General features: G+C 42.4%; 3 protein-coding genes across 4 annotated transcripts; 2 read left to right on the forward strand and 1 right to left on the reverse strand.

Moving 5' to 3' along the window:
- The first annotated feature begins 252 nt into the window (after positions 1-252).
- Positions 253-2,330, forward strand: abracl (ABRA C-terminal like). Of its 2 annotated transcripts, none has more exons than XM_087806583.1 (3): positions 253-380; positions 1,232-1,297; positions 1,815-2,330. In XM_087806583.1, the coding sequence occupies exons 2-3, from the start codon at positions 1,237-1,239 to the stop codon at positions 1,997-1,999; spliced, it is 246 nt and encodes an 81-aa protein (XP_087662709.1). In that variant the 5' UTR covers positions 253-380; positions 1,232-1,236; the 3' UTR covers positions 2,000-2,330. The 2 variants fall into 2 exon arrangements, with proteins under 2 accessions (XP_087662709.1, XP_087662710.1); XM_087806584.1 differs by having other exon boundaries at positions 269-398.
- An 83-nt stretch (positions 2,331-2,413) lies between these two features.
- On the forward strand, positions 2,414-7,824 carry heca (HECA ribonucleoprotein granule regulator). Its single transcript, XM_087806582.1, has 5 exons — positions 2,414-3,131; positions 4,583-5,522; positions 5,605-5,771; positions 7,109-7,263; positions 7,458-7,824. Exons 1-5 carry the CDS (start codon positions 2,978-2,980, stop codon positions 7,620-7,622), a joined length of 1,581 nt encoding a protein of 526 aa, XP_087662708.1. The 5' UTR covers positions 2,414-2,977; the 3' UTR covers positions 7,623-7,824.
- Positions 7,825-8,312: 488 nt separating this feature from the next.
- Positions 8,313-11,891, reverse strand: mtif3 (mitochondrial translational initiation factor 3). Its single transcript, XM_087805702.1, has 4 exons — positions 11,831-11,891; positions 9,231-9,654; positions 9,011-9,156; positions 8,313-8,938 (listed from the first exon to the last, which is right to left on the reverse strand). Exons 2-4 carry the CDS (start codon positions 9,649-9,651, stop codon positions 8,738-8,740), a joined length of 768 nt encoding a protein of 255 aa, XP_087661828.1. The 5' UTR covers positions 9,652-9,654; positions 11,831-11,891; the 3' UTR covers positions 8,313-8,737.
- Between the last annotated feature and the right edge of the window lie 2,184 nt (positions 11,892-14,075).

A 14,075-nucleotide genomic window follows, 5' to 3' on the forward strand; every position in this document is an offset into this window, starting at 1 on the left:
AGAAGAACTTCCCACGTCTGCAGAAAAACCCTTACAAGGCAGCGTCGTGAACGCACCACATTAATCAGAATGGATTACGTGTTGCCTTCACGTGCCTATGCTTTATTTCAAAACTCTGCACCATAACCAGCCATTGTTATAAAACTTTAATTGAGAAAAGATTTAAAACGTAAGTTGTTTAGTTTGTTTTATTGTTTATTCATACGGGTATGTGTTGTTGCGGTTTAATAAATCGTTTTGATTTCCTTTATCCTGGGATTCCGAGGGAGCATGAACGCAGCATCTTCTGCCGGCCGGCACTCAATCCACACAAAAGTCTTGGCTCGTCAGTCACAAGAGGAGGAAGATCTCAGACGACCTGTCAGTCCACATCAAACAAGGTGACAAGAATCTGACAGGTTTGCTTTATAAACACGTCGTCGCTCTCAGAACTCTTTCATCCGCCGGGTGGATGAAATGACTCGCGTCGCTCCTACACAATCTTCGCTTTACAGGAAAGTAGGAGAGATCGCGGATAGAACCTTAAATACAAAATACACATTAGAAAGATGTCGATGTGTGTTTTTTCCATTATTTTAGTGACGATCGGCGTCTTTTTCCGCTGAGAGTTGAGCCATAATCTCCCGTTTCCGCATTGATGTGGTTCCGCCCTGGTTCTGTCGGAGCTTGTTTAGGAATTAAACCACAGATTAAAAAAAAAAAAACGAATCTGTCGAAATTTGTAACACACGCAGGTTTTTAAACGCTCTCTCGGATCAATGAAGCGTATTTTAGAAGGGGTGTTATCCACACCAATCCTAATTCAAAACTCATTCGATTTCCAGAAAAACACGTTTATTCGCTTGGATTTTGATCGCTATATTGAATCCCTGACTGTTTTCATTAATAATACACTGTTGGCTACAATTCGGGATGGTTATTGCTACAAAAATATTTTTTTAAGTTGTCAAATACATTTTTTATCATGTGGTGGTGATGTGTTCACGGGTCGCGGAAGCTGTTGGCGGTTGAGCTAAAAACAAAAAAAAAGTATTACTCGATTTTTCCAGAATTCTACCAAAAATATATTTTTGACGTAAACCGATCCAACGGCCAGTTTTATTTCTAAAAATGGTCTTTGTTTTGCGGGGATTAACGATAGAACAGCCACCTCTTAAAACGCTGAAAAGTTCAATGAAGTCTGGTGTTGATGGCGGTGACACAATTATATTGTTCTTTTTTTTTTCTTCAGCCACCATGAATGTAGATCATGACATCAAAGTACTGGTGGAAGAGATCAACCGCCTGGGCAGTAAAAGTGAGTCCAGCGTCCTTCCATGTTCCACAACTTGTCCCACCTTAGTTTTAAAACCTGAGTCACGTGACGTTCCTCCGTCACCCCTCCTTACGCGAGCAAATATAAAAGTCACATGTCACTGTTTTTCATACATGATTTTACAGTTTGATCAATTTTTCAGAATCAGAAACTTTTGTCTGTGTTGTAAACACAATATTGTTTGTTTTTTCTTGTCAGTACAGAATACAAATTAAAATAAGATTACACACAAAATAAGCAATAGAAAAACATAACCAAGTACTGTTTTTTTTATTTTTCAACTACTGTTTCAATATTTATTTTAGATCTTCTTAAGCTTAATTTATTAATGTTTGATTCTCCATTTTATTTCACAAGTTTTATCTTATTATAATTATTATTTTCTTTATAAGAATTGTTTTTATGATAATTTGTTTTCTAAATTTAAAACTTTAATCATTTGTCATTTTAAACAATTAAATTAAAGCATTTAAAAGCTAAACTTGCATTTCATTTCCAGACGCCGACGGTCAGACATGTGTAAAGTTTGGCGTCCTGTTCAATGATGACCGCTGTGCCAACATATTCGAGGCGCTGGTGGGAACGCTGAAAGCGGCCAAGAAAAGGAAGCTGGTGTCCTACGATGCCGAGTTACTTCTTCAGGGCGTCCATGACAATGTGGAAGTGGTGCTGCTGCAGGGCTGATGGTTCAGACCCAGATGCGGACTGAGTGACTCCACTGGACGGTCTGACATCACTGTGCCAAACACCTGATTGTGGCATTTCCAAAAATGTGCTTTTGTCTTTTTTTGTTTTTGGGATGCTTTTAAAACTGGGGCTCGCCAAGCTCGTCTCTCCACGAGCTTCTCTACCTCAGAGCTTCAAGTGCTTTTTAAACGACTGAAGGGCGTTTTGTGTAGCTTGCAGATGCTCCTCTGACGTGTCTTGATGTATCACTTTGTCATGACAGGGTTAATGTTTCTCAGGACCAAATCAATTCCACCAAAACATCTTCAATAAATGTGTCATCACAGTTGTTTTGGTTATTTTTTTTTTCATTTATTCCAACAACAAATATGTTGCTGGTTTTGTATATCAACAATGTTTAGACATCAGATCCACATTTCTAAACGACACTGGTCTGGTGTGACAAAGTTGAACACATCTTCAGTGTTTTGGATGTTTGGGTCAGGCTTGTGGATGCATATAAGCAATTTTAACGCCAGAATCTGAAATGATGATCTGATGCGTTTACGAACATGGGAGAATACACTGTTTGCAGCTCGTATTTTGAAGTTAAATGCATGTCACATGCCTGGTTTGTGTGGACTGAGGGGTCTATTTTGGACTTTAATCATAAATGCAGCTAGTTCTGCCGAGATTTCCTGATGGCTCTTGAACGCAGCATAAAGAGATGACAGCCAACGCCGGGGTCCTGTGACGTCAGAGGGAGGAAGACGAGAGTCGGACAGGAACCACAACAACAGTCGGACACACCTTCGCTCCTACAGGTGATCGTGATCTGTGACGGCGGCTCCAGTGGCCTGTCGTGCTCCGGGAGGCCGAGCCTCGTCCTCCGCCGCCTCCGCCCGCGTTGGAAGAAAAAAAAATGGAGTCCCCGAGAGCAGCGGGCAGCTGCTGCGGATAGAAGTGTGGGACCAGCGTCGACGAGAGAACCCGAAAATGCCAAACCAGAAGAGCAGCAAGGGGAAGAAGAGCAGGCGGACCAACAGCAGCGGAGACGAGCAGGAAAATGGAGCCTGCGCGGCGGCTGTGGTGGGCGGCGCGGCAGCGGCTACGGCCGCCGTTGCACCGCCGAGGAGCGACAGCGCCAGCGGTATGATAAGTTTTTGGGGGCTGATGTTGTGCTTCTCGTTTCCTCCCCCTCGCCCCCTCGCCCCCTTGCTACTGTTGTTGTCATGCGTAACTTCCATCGGGAACTTGATCTTATAGCTTCAATAATTCCAATAAATAACTGCAATAACTCCTCGAGCAGTTCAACGCACACATGGTGACGTTGCTGTCACTGGATTATTCATGTTTATTCAATGTCTCTCATTCCACCACTGTTTACATCACAGATTCGCAGCTGGCCCTCCACCAGGGAGCTCTCGTGCCCCCGAGAATCCGCCGAATGACTGACAAACATTCTTCCTCATCGAAACGCGTTTCATTTTTACCTCGCGCTTCGACCATTTTGAATTAAACGCGAGGTAATTTAAAAACGTGTCATTTGTCTTCGGAATTTCGTGCACAGACCAAGTGTCATATAGCGACCGGAGGGTGTATGACGCAGCCGCAGGAGCGCGACTCTGTTTTATGGACGTCCAACCCTTGTTTACTTGCATATAGTAATGACAGTTGCTATCTTAAACCATTTAGTTACTAAACTATCGTCCTCCTGGCCTTAGTCTGTGATTTCAAGGATCCTGTGCTCTTGTTCATGAGTGAGGGAAAGAAAGAGCTGAGCCAAGAGACAAAAACTCTTCAAAATACCATCTATGTGTAACCGAGTCAATTCTGAAACGATTTGTTGCAGCAGGTTCCTCCTTCTCAAATGTATATTTGACAATTGTTTAATTTAAGTAACTGAGCACAACAACAAATGACTAAACCTAATGCAAATAGCATTTGAAAAATGCAAAGTTAACACAAAGCAAACGAGTACACAGAGCATAGCACACAAACAAAAAGGCAACAGTGGCTGAAACACACAAACACACGATAAACCAGTGAAACATGGAACTAACGGAAACAAAAGGAACTCAAATTACCTTGTTATTATCAATCCACGTAATACACCAGATGTTTCAGAGAGTTGCTCCAGAAACTTCTCCGCAATACAAACAGAGGAACAATTGTGTTGTCGTGGCAACCAGGTTGATGTTTGACCCGCCCCGGAAATTAAATTGCTGCTTGGGGACTGGGCGTCACGTCCGGGTTAATTTATCCACGGCGGAACCAGGTACCCTGACCGTCATTGGTTCTGCTAGGTTCATAGTACAACTTTCTTGATAGATGTTCTGTGCATGTCCGATTCGGAGGACACCCGCGGGCAGACCCAAGATGCATAAGTGTTCTCCCGGAAGAGCTGGAATAATTACTGAGGAGATGGAAGTCTGGGTTTCTTGGCTTAATGCTGTACGACTGTATTAAAGCTGTATAATAATTAAAAAGCTTATATATGTATTACACGTTACTGAGTTACTGAGTGTTACCTCTTCACCAGCCACTCACACGCGATGACTTGTGTCGCTGTTCATGACTGGTTCTTCTCTCCCGGTCCAGAGGGTCAGTGTGCGACGCCGCTCGGCTGCAGCATGGGCCGACCCATCGACCTGGAGAAGGACGACTACCAGCGGGTTCTGTGCAACAGCGAGCTCTGTCCTCACGGCAACTGGATGCACCTGCAGTGCTTCTACGAGTGGGAGAGCTCCATCCTGGTCCAGTTCAACTGCATCGGCCGGGCCAGGTCCTGGAACGAGAAGCAGTGCCGGCAGAACATGTGGACCAAGAAGGGCTATGACCTGGCCTTCCGCTTCTGCTCTTGCCGCTGCGGTCAAGGACACTTAAAGAAGGACACCGACTGGTACCAGGTGAAGCGCATGCAGGACGATCGCAAGAAGAAGCCGTCTGAGCGAAGCATGGGGCGCTCGGGCAGCACCAGCGGCTCTTCTTCAGGGGCCGGGGACGGGTTTTACGAGGAAGCCAAGAAAAGCAAGACATCAAGTGGAAAAGTGGCTCAGAGAGCGTCGAGTCAGGATCTACCTCGGAGACTATCGATGGAGCGACAGAACTCTGCGGAGAGAGGGGCTGCAGGAGGATGTCCCTTCCTTCCTTCCGACTCCCCGGGACAGTCTCCCCCCTTCTCTCTCTCCCCCACGGCACTCCTCGGGTCAGCACCAGGAGTGTTCCGCGGCTCCCGTCAGCTCGGGGAGTTTCTCAAGTCGGCGGTCCACATGGACACTCAGAAGAAGCTTCTCATCCGAGCACCTGGTGCCGCTCACCTGGATCCCGGCTCTCTCCTCCCGCTTTCCTTCGCCCTCCCCCTCCATCCCAGACTCGTTCCGGGTGGCTTGGCTGACGGAAGTCTTCCTCATCCGGTACAGTTCCTGCGGAGGCTGGACCTCTCAGAGCTGCTGACCCACATCCCCCGACATAAGCTCAACACCTACCATGTCCGGATGGAGGACGACGCTCAAGCAGGTCAGGGGGAGGAGCTTCGCAGGTACGACCCTCTTTGATGTTTAGAAACAAAATATTAACAACTGATCAATAACCAGCAGCGCCTCCTGGCTGTGTCTCGACAGGTTTATCCTGTCGGCTCTTAGCGCAAGTCAGAGGAACGTGGTCAACTGTGCCCTGTGCCACCGCGCATTGCCCGTCTTTGAGCAGTTCCCCCTGGTGGATGGGACGTTGTTCCTCAGCCCATCACGCCACGACGAGATCGAGTACGACGTCCCCTGTCACCTGCAAGGTTGGAATAACTTTTCAGTGTTTAAAATGCTTGTAGAGGTGGAAACTAAACACGTCATTTTCACAACATGTATGGATTATAAGGTTTTTGCCATTTGTATTTGATGTTTGTGAGATTTCTATGAAGGATGAACACTAAGGGCTTCGTGGCTTACTAGACTTTTCGGAAAATGAACAGCAGTGAAAATGTTATTACTGTATTTCTAGGGTACAAGGTGCAAATCCTTTAATTTTCTGAAGTACTAGCAATTTTAACGCATTCTCCTCCAGATAATGTCTTCGTACTACTTTGGTAAGCTACGAAGCCGCACAGTGAAGCTTCTTAGAATTTCCCTGCAAGGCTTTGAAGTATCTCTTAGCGAGGATTTACAGTATTACTCAAAGAGGCTTTGCAGTATTCCTGAACTAGACATTGTTGTATTACTCGGAGAGGCTTCGCTGTATCACTCTGAACGGTTTTGTAGTATAACTCCACGATGCTTCGTAGTATAACTCCGCAACGTTTCGTAGTATAACTCCACGATGCTTTGTAGTATAACTCTGCAACGTTTCGTAGTATAACTCACCGATGCTTCGTATTATAACTCTGCAAGGTTTCGTAGTATAACTCCACGATGCTTCTTGTTATAACTCTGCGACGTTTCGTAGTATAACTCACCGATGCTTCGTATTATAACTCTGCAAGGTTTCGTAGTATAACTCCATGATGCTTCTTACTATAACTCCGCGACGTTTCGTAGTATAACTCCGCAAGGTTTCGTAGTATCACTCCACGATGCTTCGTATTATAACTCCGCAAGGGTTCGTAGTATAACTCCACGATGCTTCGTATTATAACTCCATGATGCTTTTTATTATAACTCCACAAGGTTTCGTAGTATAACTCCATGATGCTTCTTATTATAACTCCACAAAGTTTCGTAGTAGAACTCCACGATGCGTCTTATTATAAATCCTTGAGGTTTTGTAGTATAACTCCACGATGCTTCGTATTATAACTCCACAAGGTTTCGTAGTATAACTCCACGATGCTTCATAGTATAACTCAGCGAGACTTTGCTGCATTTACTCTAAATGGCTTCATAGTATTACTCCTTGAGGCTTCGCTGCATTACTCTGAATGGCTTTATAGTATTACTCGAAGCTGCACTGTGGCTATCCGTCAGGCAGTAGAGTAAAAAGTGCCATATATTCTGATGCACCTTATGTATGGAAAATCTAAATAATGAATAGATTAAAAAAAAGAACATTTTAATTGATGCTTGGTGTTCGTAAATCTAGTGACTGCAACAGTGAAGTATATGACGAACTGTGTTTGAAAGTGTTTGGTGTTGGCAGGTCGGCTGATGCACTTGTACGGCGTCTGCGTCGACTGTCTCGAAGGAGTCCACAAGATCGTATGCATCAAGTGCAAGTCTCGCTGGGACGGCAGCTGGCACCAGCTGGGCACCATGTACACCTACGACATACTGGCGGCCTCACCCTGCTGCCAGGTAAGAACCAGTTGCCGGCAGCCAAGTTCTGTCCAGGGTTTGGTCAAGAAACTTCATCCTGCCAAAATATTGTTAAATAGATTCACGATGAAGGAAAAAACTATGTTAGAAGAGCAAATAAGTTATTGAATTAGAAAGTAGTAGTAGAAAACATTTGAAAATGTGTCTAGTGACTCACCGAATGTTCTCCCCAGGCACGTCTAAACTGCAAGCACTGTGGGAAGCCGGTGGTGGACGTGCGGGTGGGGATGCAGTACTTCTCAGAGTACAGCAACGTGCAGCAGTGTCCTCACTGCGGGAACCTGGACTATCACTTCGTCAAGCCCTTCTCCTCCTTCAAAGTTCTGGAGGCTTATTGACAAATGCTGTTCCTGCATGCTGTCTATCTTCTCATCTTAGCCACTCTGTCTGGGCCTTACGCTTCACGCTCGCCAGGGTCACAACCTTTTCTGTGTAGGGTTCCATCTAGTTCTGTGACCAGTGAATGTATCGGTTTGCCAAAATTGTTATTTTTTACCAAAAACACAAAACCACGGATGCTTTAATAAAGCACGGACACGATGTGGCGTCGTTTTACCTTTTTCACCGACCGCTTAAGCCGAAGAACAAGAGTGTAGGTGGACCCACTCACACAAAAGCTGAAACTTGGAAGGAGGAATTAGTTACACGAGAAGATGAGTCGGTTAAAAACCTGCTGGAGTTGATGAAAACAACACTTAAATCTGGTGGTTCGACTCCCAATTCTGCTCTGTAAAGGTGACGCTCTGATGTCATTCCACTGGCCAATCAGAAACAAGCAAATATACGACCTTAAGTCAGCAATGATATACTCTGCTCAGCAGTTATAGTGGAGAGGTGTACAGGTGAGGTCAAAACACAAGCATCAGAAAGTGGCCATTAGGTGCACAGGAGCTCTTTCGATCACATAATCCAACCAGACTTGAAACAAAAAAAAAGTATGGTGTAATAGTTCCAATACACACAGCTTTTATGACGTATAAAATTAAATGCCCTTGTATTCATTCACATCAAACTCATTCCCTGCAACCTTTATGCAAATGAAATGTATTTATTTAGCTTAAACTGCACAGTAAAAGTGCATCAAAAACAAGCCAATACCACCAGTACAAGATATTTGAGAGGATGTTTTCTAGTAAGAAAAGATCTTTAAAGAAAATAAACAAATAAATTAGCGAGATGAAAAGATATGGTCAGAGAACGAGACGGTTAAAACGTCCTTTTTTTAGAAAGGGACAGCTACCGAAGAAGCTGGATTGGCATAAACTGTTTTGAGGTAAACATTCCAGTTTTACTTGCACAATTAGCTCCTGTCAGGAACCTGTCGATGCATTCGAGTTTGTCTTCAGCAAAAATTATTTTATTTACAAGTAGTTTCTAGGCAACAGTGTTGTGGTTTACAAAGATGTATACATCCACAATCAGTATTAAGTCTCAATTCATGTCCAGAAAAATGTCACTTCTTTAAATCCGTGTCTGTGATGTCCGAGACGCCAGCAGGGGGCGCCTGCTCTTTATCCTTTTTTTCCCCCAGTTCTTTCTTTGAGGGCGGCCGCAGCACACAGGTGACCATCTTCTGATTTGCACTGACTTTGGGTGGCGTGAGATACCTGAAAATCACGTCCAGCTGAGTCAACATCTGCACCAGAATGGATTCCTGATAGAAGGCATAGACACAAGTCAGAGGAGAACCAGCAACCTGACTTGTTTTACTTGGATCAGATCTCACCAGGTTGTCTTTGTGAGCCGGGTTTCCAGGTTTCAGCTTTAGCCTGACATGGTGCTTCTTCTGCAACCAGCTTGCCGCCTGCTTCAGTTTGGTCTTCAGGTCGTTAGCGTCGATGACGCTGGAGAACCCCAGCTCCTTCACCTGCACTGCACCGAGTCAGAGCTGCTGGTTTACATCCTGCTTGGATGAGGCGACGAACGACCAGATCATGGTGACTTACCTTTACTCTCCCGCTCCTTCTTCTTCTCCTCCTTCATCTTCAGCTGCTCCTCATAGAGCTGCTTCCCGGTCATCAGCTGATAGACAGCCGGTTCTATGCTATCATTGATCAGCACCAGCTTCAGCCCCTCGTCTTCCAGCATGTTCAGGACTTTAACTCTGTTTAGCACCCCCATGTCCTCACCGGACTGACTGATGAGCTGTATCTTACTTTGAGGGATCCTACGGCCAACGTTGGACATAATCATTTGAGCTTGCTTCTTCTTTCTACTGGGAGCTACTGGTTCAGTGCAGAATGGAGCTGCTCTCCAGGCGGTTTGGAGGGGCCAGCATCTGCTTGTGGGTTTCGTCCAGAAGCTCACACTGGACTCCCACACGGTCATGGCTGTGAGGCCGAGTAGCCTCGTGACACCGGCAGCCATCACCTGCAAACAGCATCAACAACATAGGAAAACACCATTTTATTCAGTTGAGAAGCAAATATAATCATGAGTTGACAAAGTCAAACGTCTTACAAATGTTCAACTCATCAGTGACTGTAAAGCTAACTGGTGAAGCTAAATAACTAACTTTTCACCCAATAGCTGCTCTGAGAGTGTTACAATCAATGCCTTTCTTAAGGCTTATTTATCAAAGTACTAATGATATTAATGAGAGGTGTCGTTTATGACAACGCATTCAGTATCTCTTTGAAGAAACAAATTGACTACATTAGGACTAATGTAAGGATATGACAACTTTTTAAGGTCAAGGCAAGTGTTGCCTTAAAGAAGAGGACAAGTTTTAGGGCACCATGGCAAACATTTCTTTCGAAGTAGAGGCACCAAAGCAAATGTGCGTGCATGTGCGTGTATATATATATATATATATATATATATCATGCTCTTGTTAACACCTATTGAAAACAACAAGAAAGTAAAAGGACAACTTCAATATATATTTTCAGTGATTTTTTTAAAATTACAACAAATAATGCAATAACATTTTTAAATAATGCACTCGGGTTTGACATAATGTCATTTTAGCACATCAGCTATGCATTAACATCTTGTGCTTCTACTGCTAGTAATTATTCATTTATAACAAAAATGTATTATGAAAAATATTCACGGCCCCTTTCCCTCAATATATCTATATATACATATAAAGATATATTGTAGAGAAAATTATACACGAATATATAAAACACCATGCAATTATCATTCTATCAATATTGTCGTTTTCATTAGCGGCTTGTATTCAATGTTTACAAAAAGTATACAAATCCACGTATGTCACACACTTGGTCGCTGAGAGCCACGAATCAAAATAAACACACATAAACCGCATCGACGGGTTTAGGAAACGGCGAGTTTCGAGGGCAAACGAACCACTAAATACTTTTATCACTACATTTAAACAAATAAACTTACCTAAAAAAGTTGTGTATTTTGCTACATTTTCCCCCAACTACCTGTAATTCCTAGTGTTTCCTTTTTTCACCCTTTCCTTGCTCGGCATTTTTAAAGTTCGCTCCCTGAACCAACATTCACCGACACCTTACCCCCTTCTGATGTAACGAGTGTATCACTCGGAACTGCTCGGCTGTTTCCGTCATCATTTGACACAAGCTTCCAAAATGGCTGCGCCCATGTTGTTTATCTTTTACCGTTAAATGTTGGACAGTTAAAAATGTTAAATAACACTTAGGTCGAGACGATTTTAATGTTCATTCGACGAAACAATTACGCTTCCAGTATTTATCAACAAATTAAAAGCCAAGGGCGGTCACGGAAAGTTGTTGCCGTAAACAAGGGTACATTTTTCAGGGCATTAAGAGTGTCGCTTTTAAATTCGAACCTTGCAATCATCTAGATTTAACGCACATTTTAAATAAACTATTTTTTAACTAATAATCTTTTCATATTTAATTCATATTAAATAATAATTTTCTTGCATTGACATCCATTCACTGCAACAACTCAAAATAACATGCACAGGTCAGGTCACACACTGAGAAAGATTAAACTATCCCAGATTCCCAGCAAAGTGAACCTGTGTGAGACTTAACCCAGAAAGACAAAACAAAGACAAAATCTGTTCCCAGCGACTTGCAGCCCAAGTCGCTGGGAACAGATTCTCTCTAGAAGACAACAAACTTCCACGACCCCCACGTGGCACGGCCATCTTAAAAGACAAGTGTTTAGAATCACTGACCTATCGTACATGCACAAATGACCAGAGGCGTTAACCTGAATATTCATATTATAAAAGATCCGCCATTTCCGTGACATCTTTGCGTTCTGGCTTTTGATGACGTCTGCATAGATCTGTCTCCTCACGAGCGCACGTAAGTGCGTCTCTGACTTCTGCATATTTCACTAAACGAGCATTCTCTCTTAAACTCTGTGTCTGTCCTTTATTTTTCCACCACCACGTACGAGACTGAGGAGAGGTCGGTTCACCGGAACAGAACCCCCCACACTAAGATAACAGTTTAACATTCTTCGCTCTAAATAAATCAGAGAAAAATAATATGCAAAAAGACTATAATGTTGACATGCAGGTGTAAGTGAATCTATCTTATTTAAGATGAAGTGTACACGCTTTGATTTTACTCACAGATGATGTCAAAGTCAAACAGCGTTTTCGTCTTCCGCCATGTTTGTCTGGCCGTGTAACTACAGCGCGCGGCTGCCCCCTAACGGAGGGGGTCGTGAGCTGCGGCGACAGGCAACTGGAAATGTGACCAACATGTCTATATTAATTTTGTTTTTATTTTCACACATTGTGTGTGTTTCTCGTGGCTACTGGCAAGTTTATTTCCCGATAGCCATTCCAAGGAGTCAGTTAAAAAATATTTCAAGTTATATTGTAACTTTTATTCTCCTAAAAGGGATAAAGGTGGATACACGTATTTCCTTATTCATATACACATTAATGCGTGTATTTATTTCCCAATAAAAGAGTGTATTTATAAACGTTTAAACGTATTTCAATATATATGTTGTTACTTATTTTGTTGATTATTTATTTTATTTGTAATGCCCTTTCCTTGTTTGCTTCATATTTTGCATCGTGGGTCTGAGAGGACCACGATCTCATTTATGCTGTATGACTTGATACATGTATGTTTGACAAATAAAACAACTTGAACATAAACTTATTTTACCCTGGATGTCGCTATTTTCCAAAAGTCTTATAATAATATATATATTACCCGTAATTTTGTGTTATTAGATTAAAAGTAATAGATTGTCTCTGTTTTATATTTATTAAGTGTCATTGTCTATGATAGTAGTCAAAGAACTGACGACAAAGTTAGTAAGTAATGGTGGTAATGGTATATATACTGGGAGTAGTAACATAGAAGTTAGCAGTACTGCAAATCGGACACAAGGGGGACACAAACACCTTCGCTGTAAAAGGAACCTTACGTTACTCACTGAAGCTTTTTTTGAAAAAAAAACGACGGAACAATTTAATAAAAATACTAACTAAATAGTATTTAAAAGTAGAGAAAAATAGAGCATAGTTTTGTTATAATGCATTTACTCATCTTGAGCAGCAACAGTAAGACAGATTTTAGTGTTTTTTTTTTTGTTTTTTTTTTCCAACTCTCATGACGTGATTCGTCACCTTCTGACTCTCCCCCGGAGACACTTTCAGGTCCACTTCTGCAGGTCCTGGGCCAGAGACTTGATCCGTCCGGCGCCAATATTTCCTCACAAGCCCGACTGGCAGCTGGACACAACATTCGGGGAAGGAATGGGACACAAATGTCACTTTATTTCTCCCGCTCTCACGCCAGCTGTGACCCCCGAGTACACATGTTTCCTCTTACTTCCAGAACTTCAACTTCTGAGTCCAACTCTCTGGGTCTGGACTCAAAACCGTCTGAACTTTCATCATGTTGAAGGGATCGTTTCTCCTCATCATTGTGTTACTTAAACTGATGCTGAGCTTTGTGGGTACCGCAGGTCACCAAGATGTCACAAGGTCATCCATCTGATGGTCTAGAACAAGGCAGAGGTCGGGTCACTTCCTGTGTGCTTAAGGTCCCTTCCTAGCATGTTGTCCTTTCAGAACTGCAGCAAGGAATTAGCACGCTAGCCAGATTAGCAGTCAGAGCTAAACTAAGCTACTAGCCAGAAACATCTCATTGTCATTTTGTGTAGTGTGTAAACATGAGTCTAATGTTTTTGTGTTGAATGTAAACATGTCGTTGGCATTTTGTTTAGTTTGTAAACATGAGTCTAATGTTTTTGTGTTGAATGTAAACATGTCATTGTCAATTTGTGTTGTGTGTAAACATGAGTCTAGATTTTTTTTGTGTTGAATGTAAACATGTCATTTTCATTTTGTGTAGTGTGTAAACATGAGTCTAGTGTTTTTTAGTTGAATGTAAACATGTCATTGTCATTCTGTGTAGTGTGTAAACAAGAGTCTAGTGTGTTTGTGTTGAATGTAAACATGTTATTGTAATTTAGTGTAGAGTGTAAACATGAGTGTAGTGTTTTTGTGTTGAATGTAAACATTTCATTGTCATTTTGTGTACACTGTAAACATGAGTCTAGTGTTGAATATAAATATGTCATTATATTTTTGTGTATTGCGTAAACATGAGTATGTGTGTTTTTGTGTTGAATTAAAATGTGCCATTGCCATTTGTGTAGTGTGTTAACATGAGTATATATATTTTTTCAAATGTGTGTTTGTTTGTGTCAGATGAAAATGTATATTTTGTCTGTGTTCTGTTTTGTGAATGTAAGTATATTTTGTGTGTAAACATTTGAGCATTTACGTTTATGTTGTGTGTAAAAATGAGTGTGTATCTGTTCAATGATAACGTGTCAGAATGTTTATC

This window comes from Callionymus lyra, chromosome 13, assembly GCF_982586985.1.
Source record: "Callionymus lyra chromosome 13, fCalLyr1.hap1.1, whole genome shotgun sequence".
Lineage (NCBI taxonomy): Eukaryota > Metazoa > Chordata > Actinopteri > Syngnathiformes > Callionymidae > Callionymus > Callionymus lyra.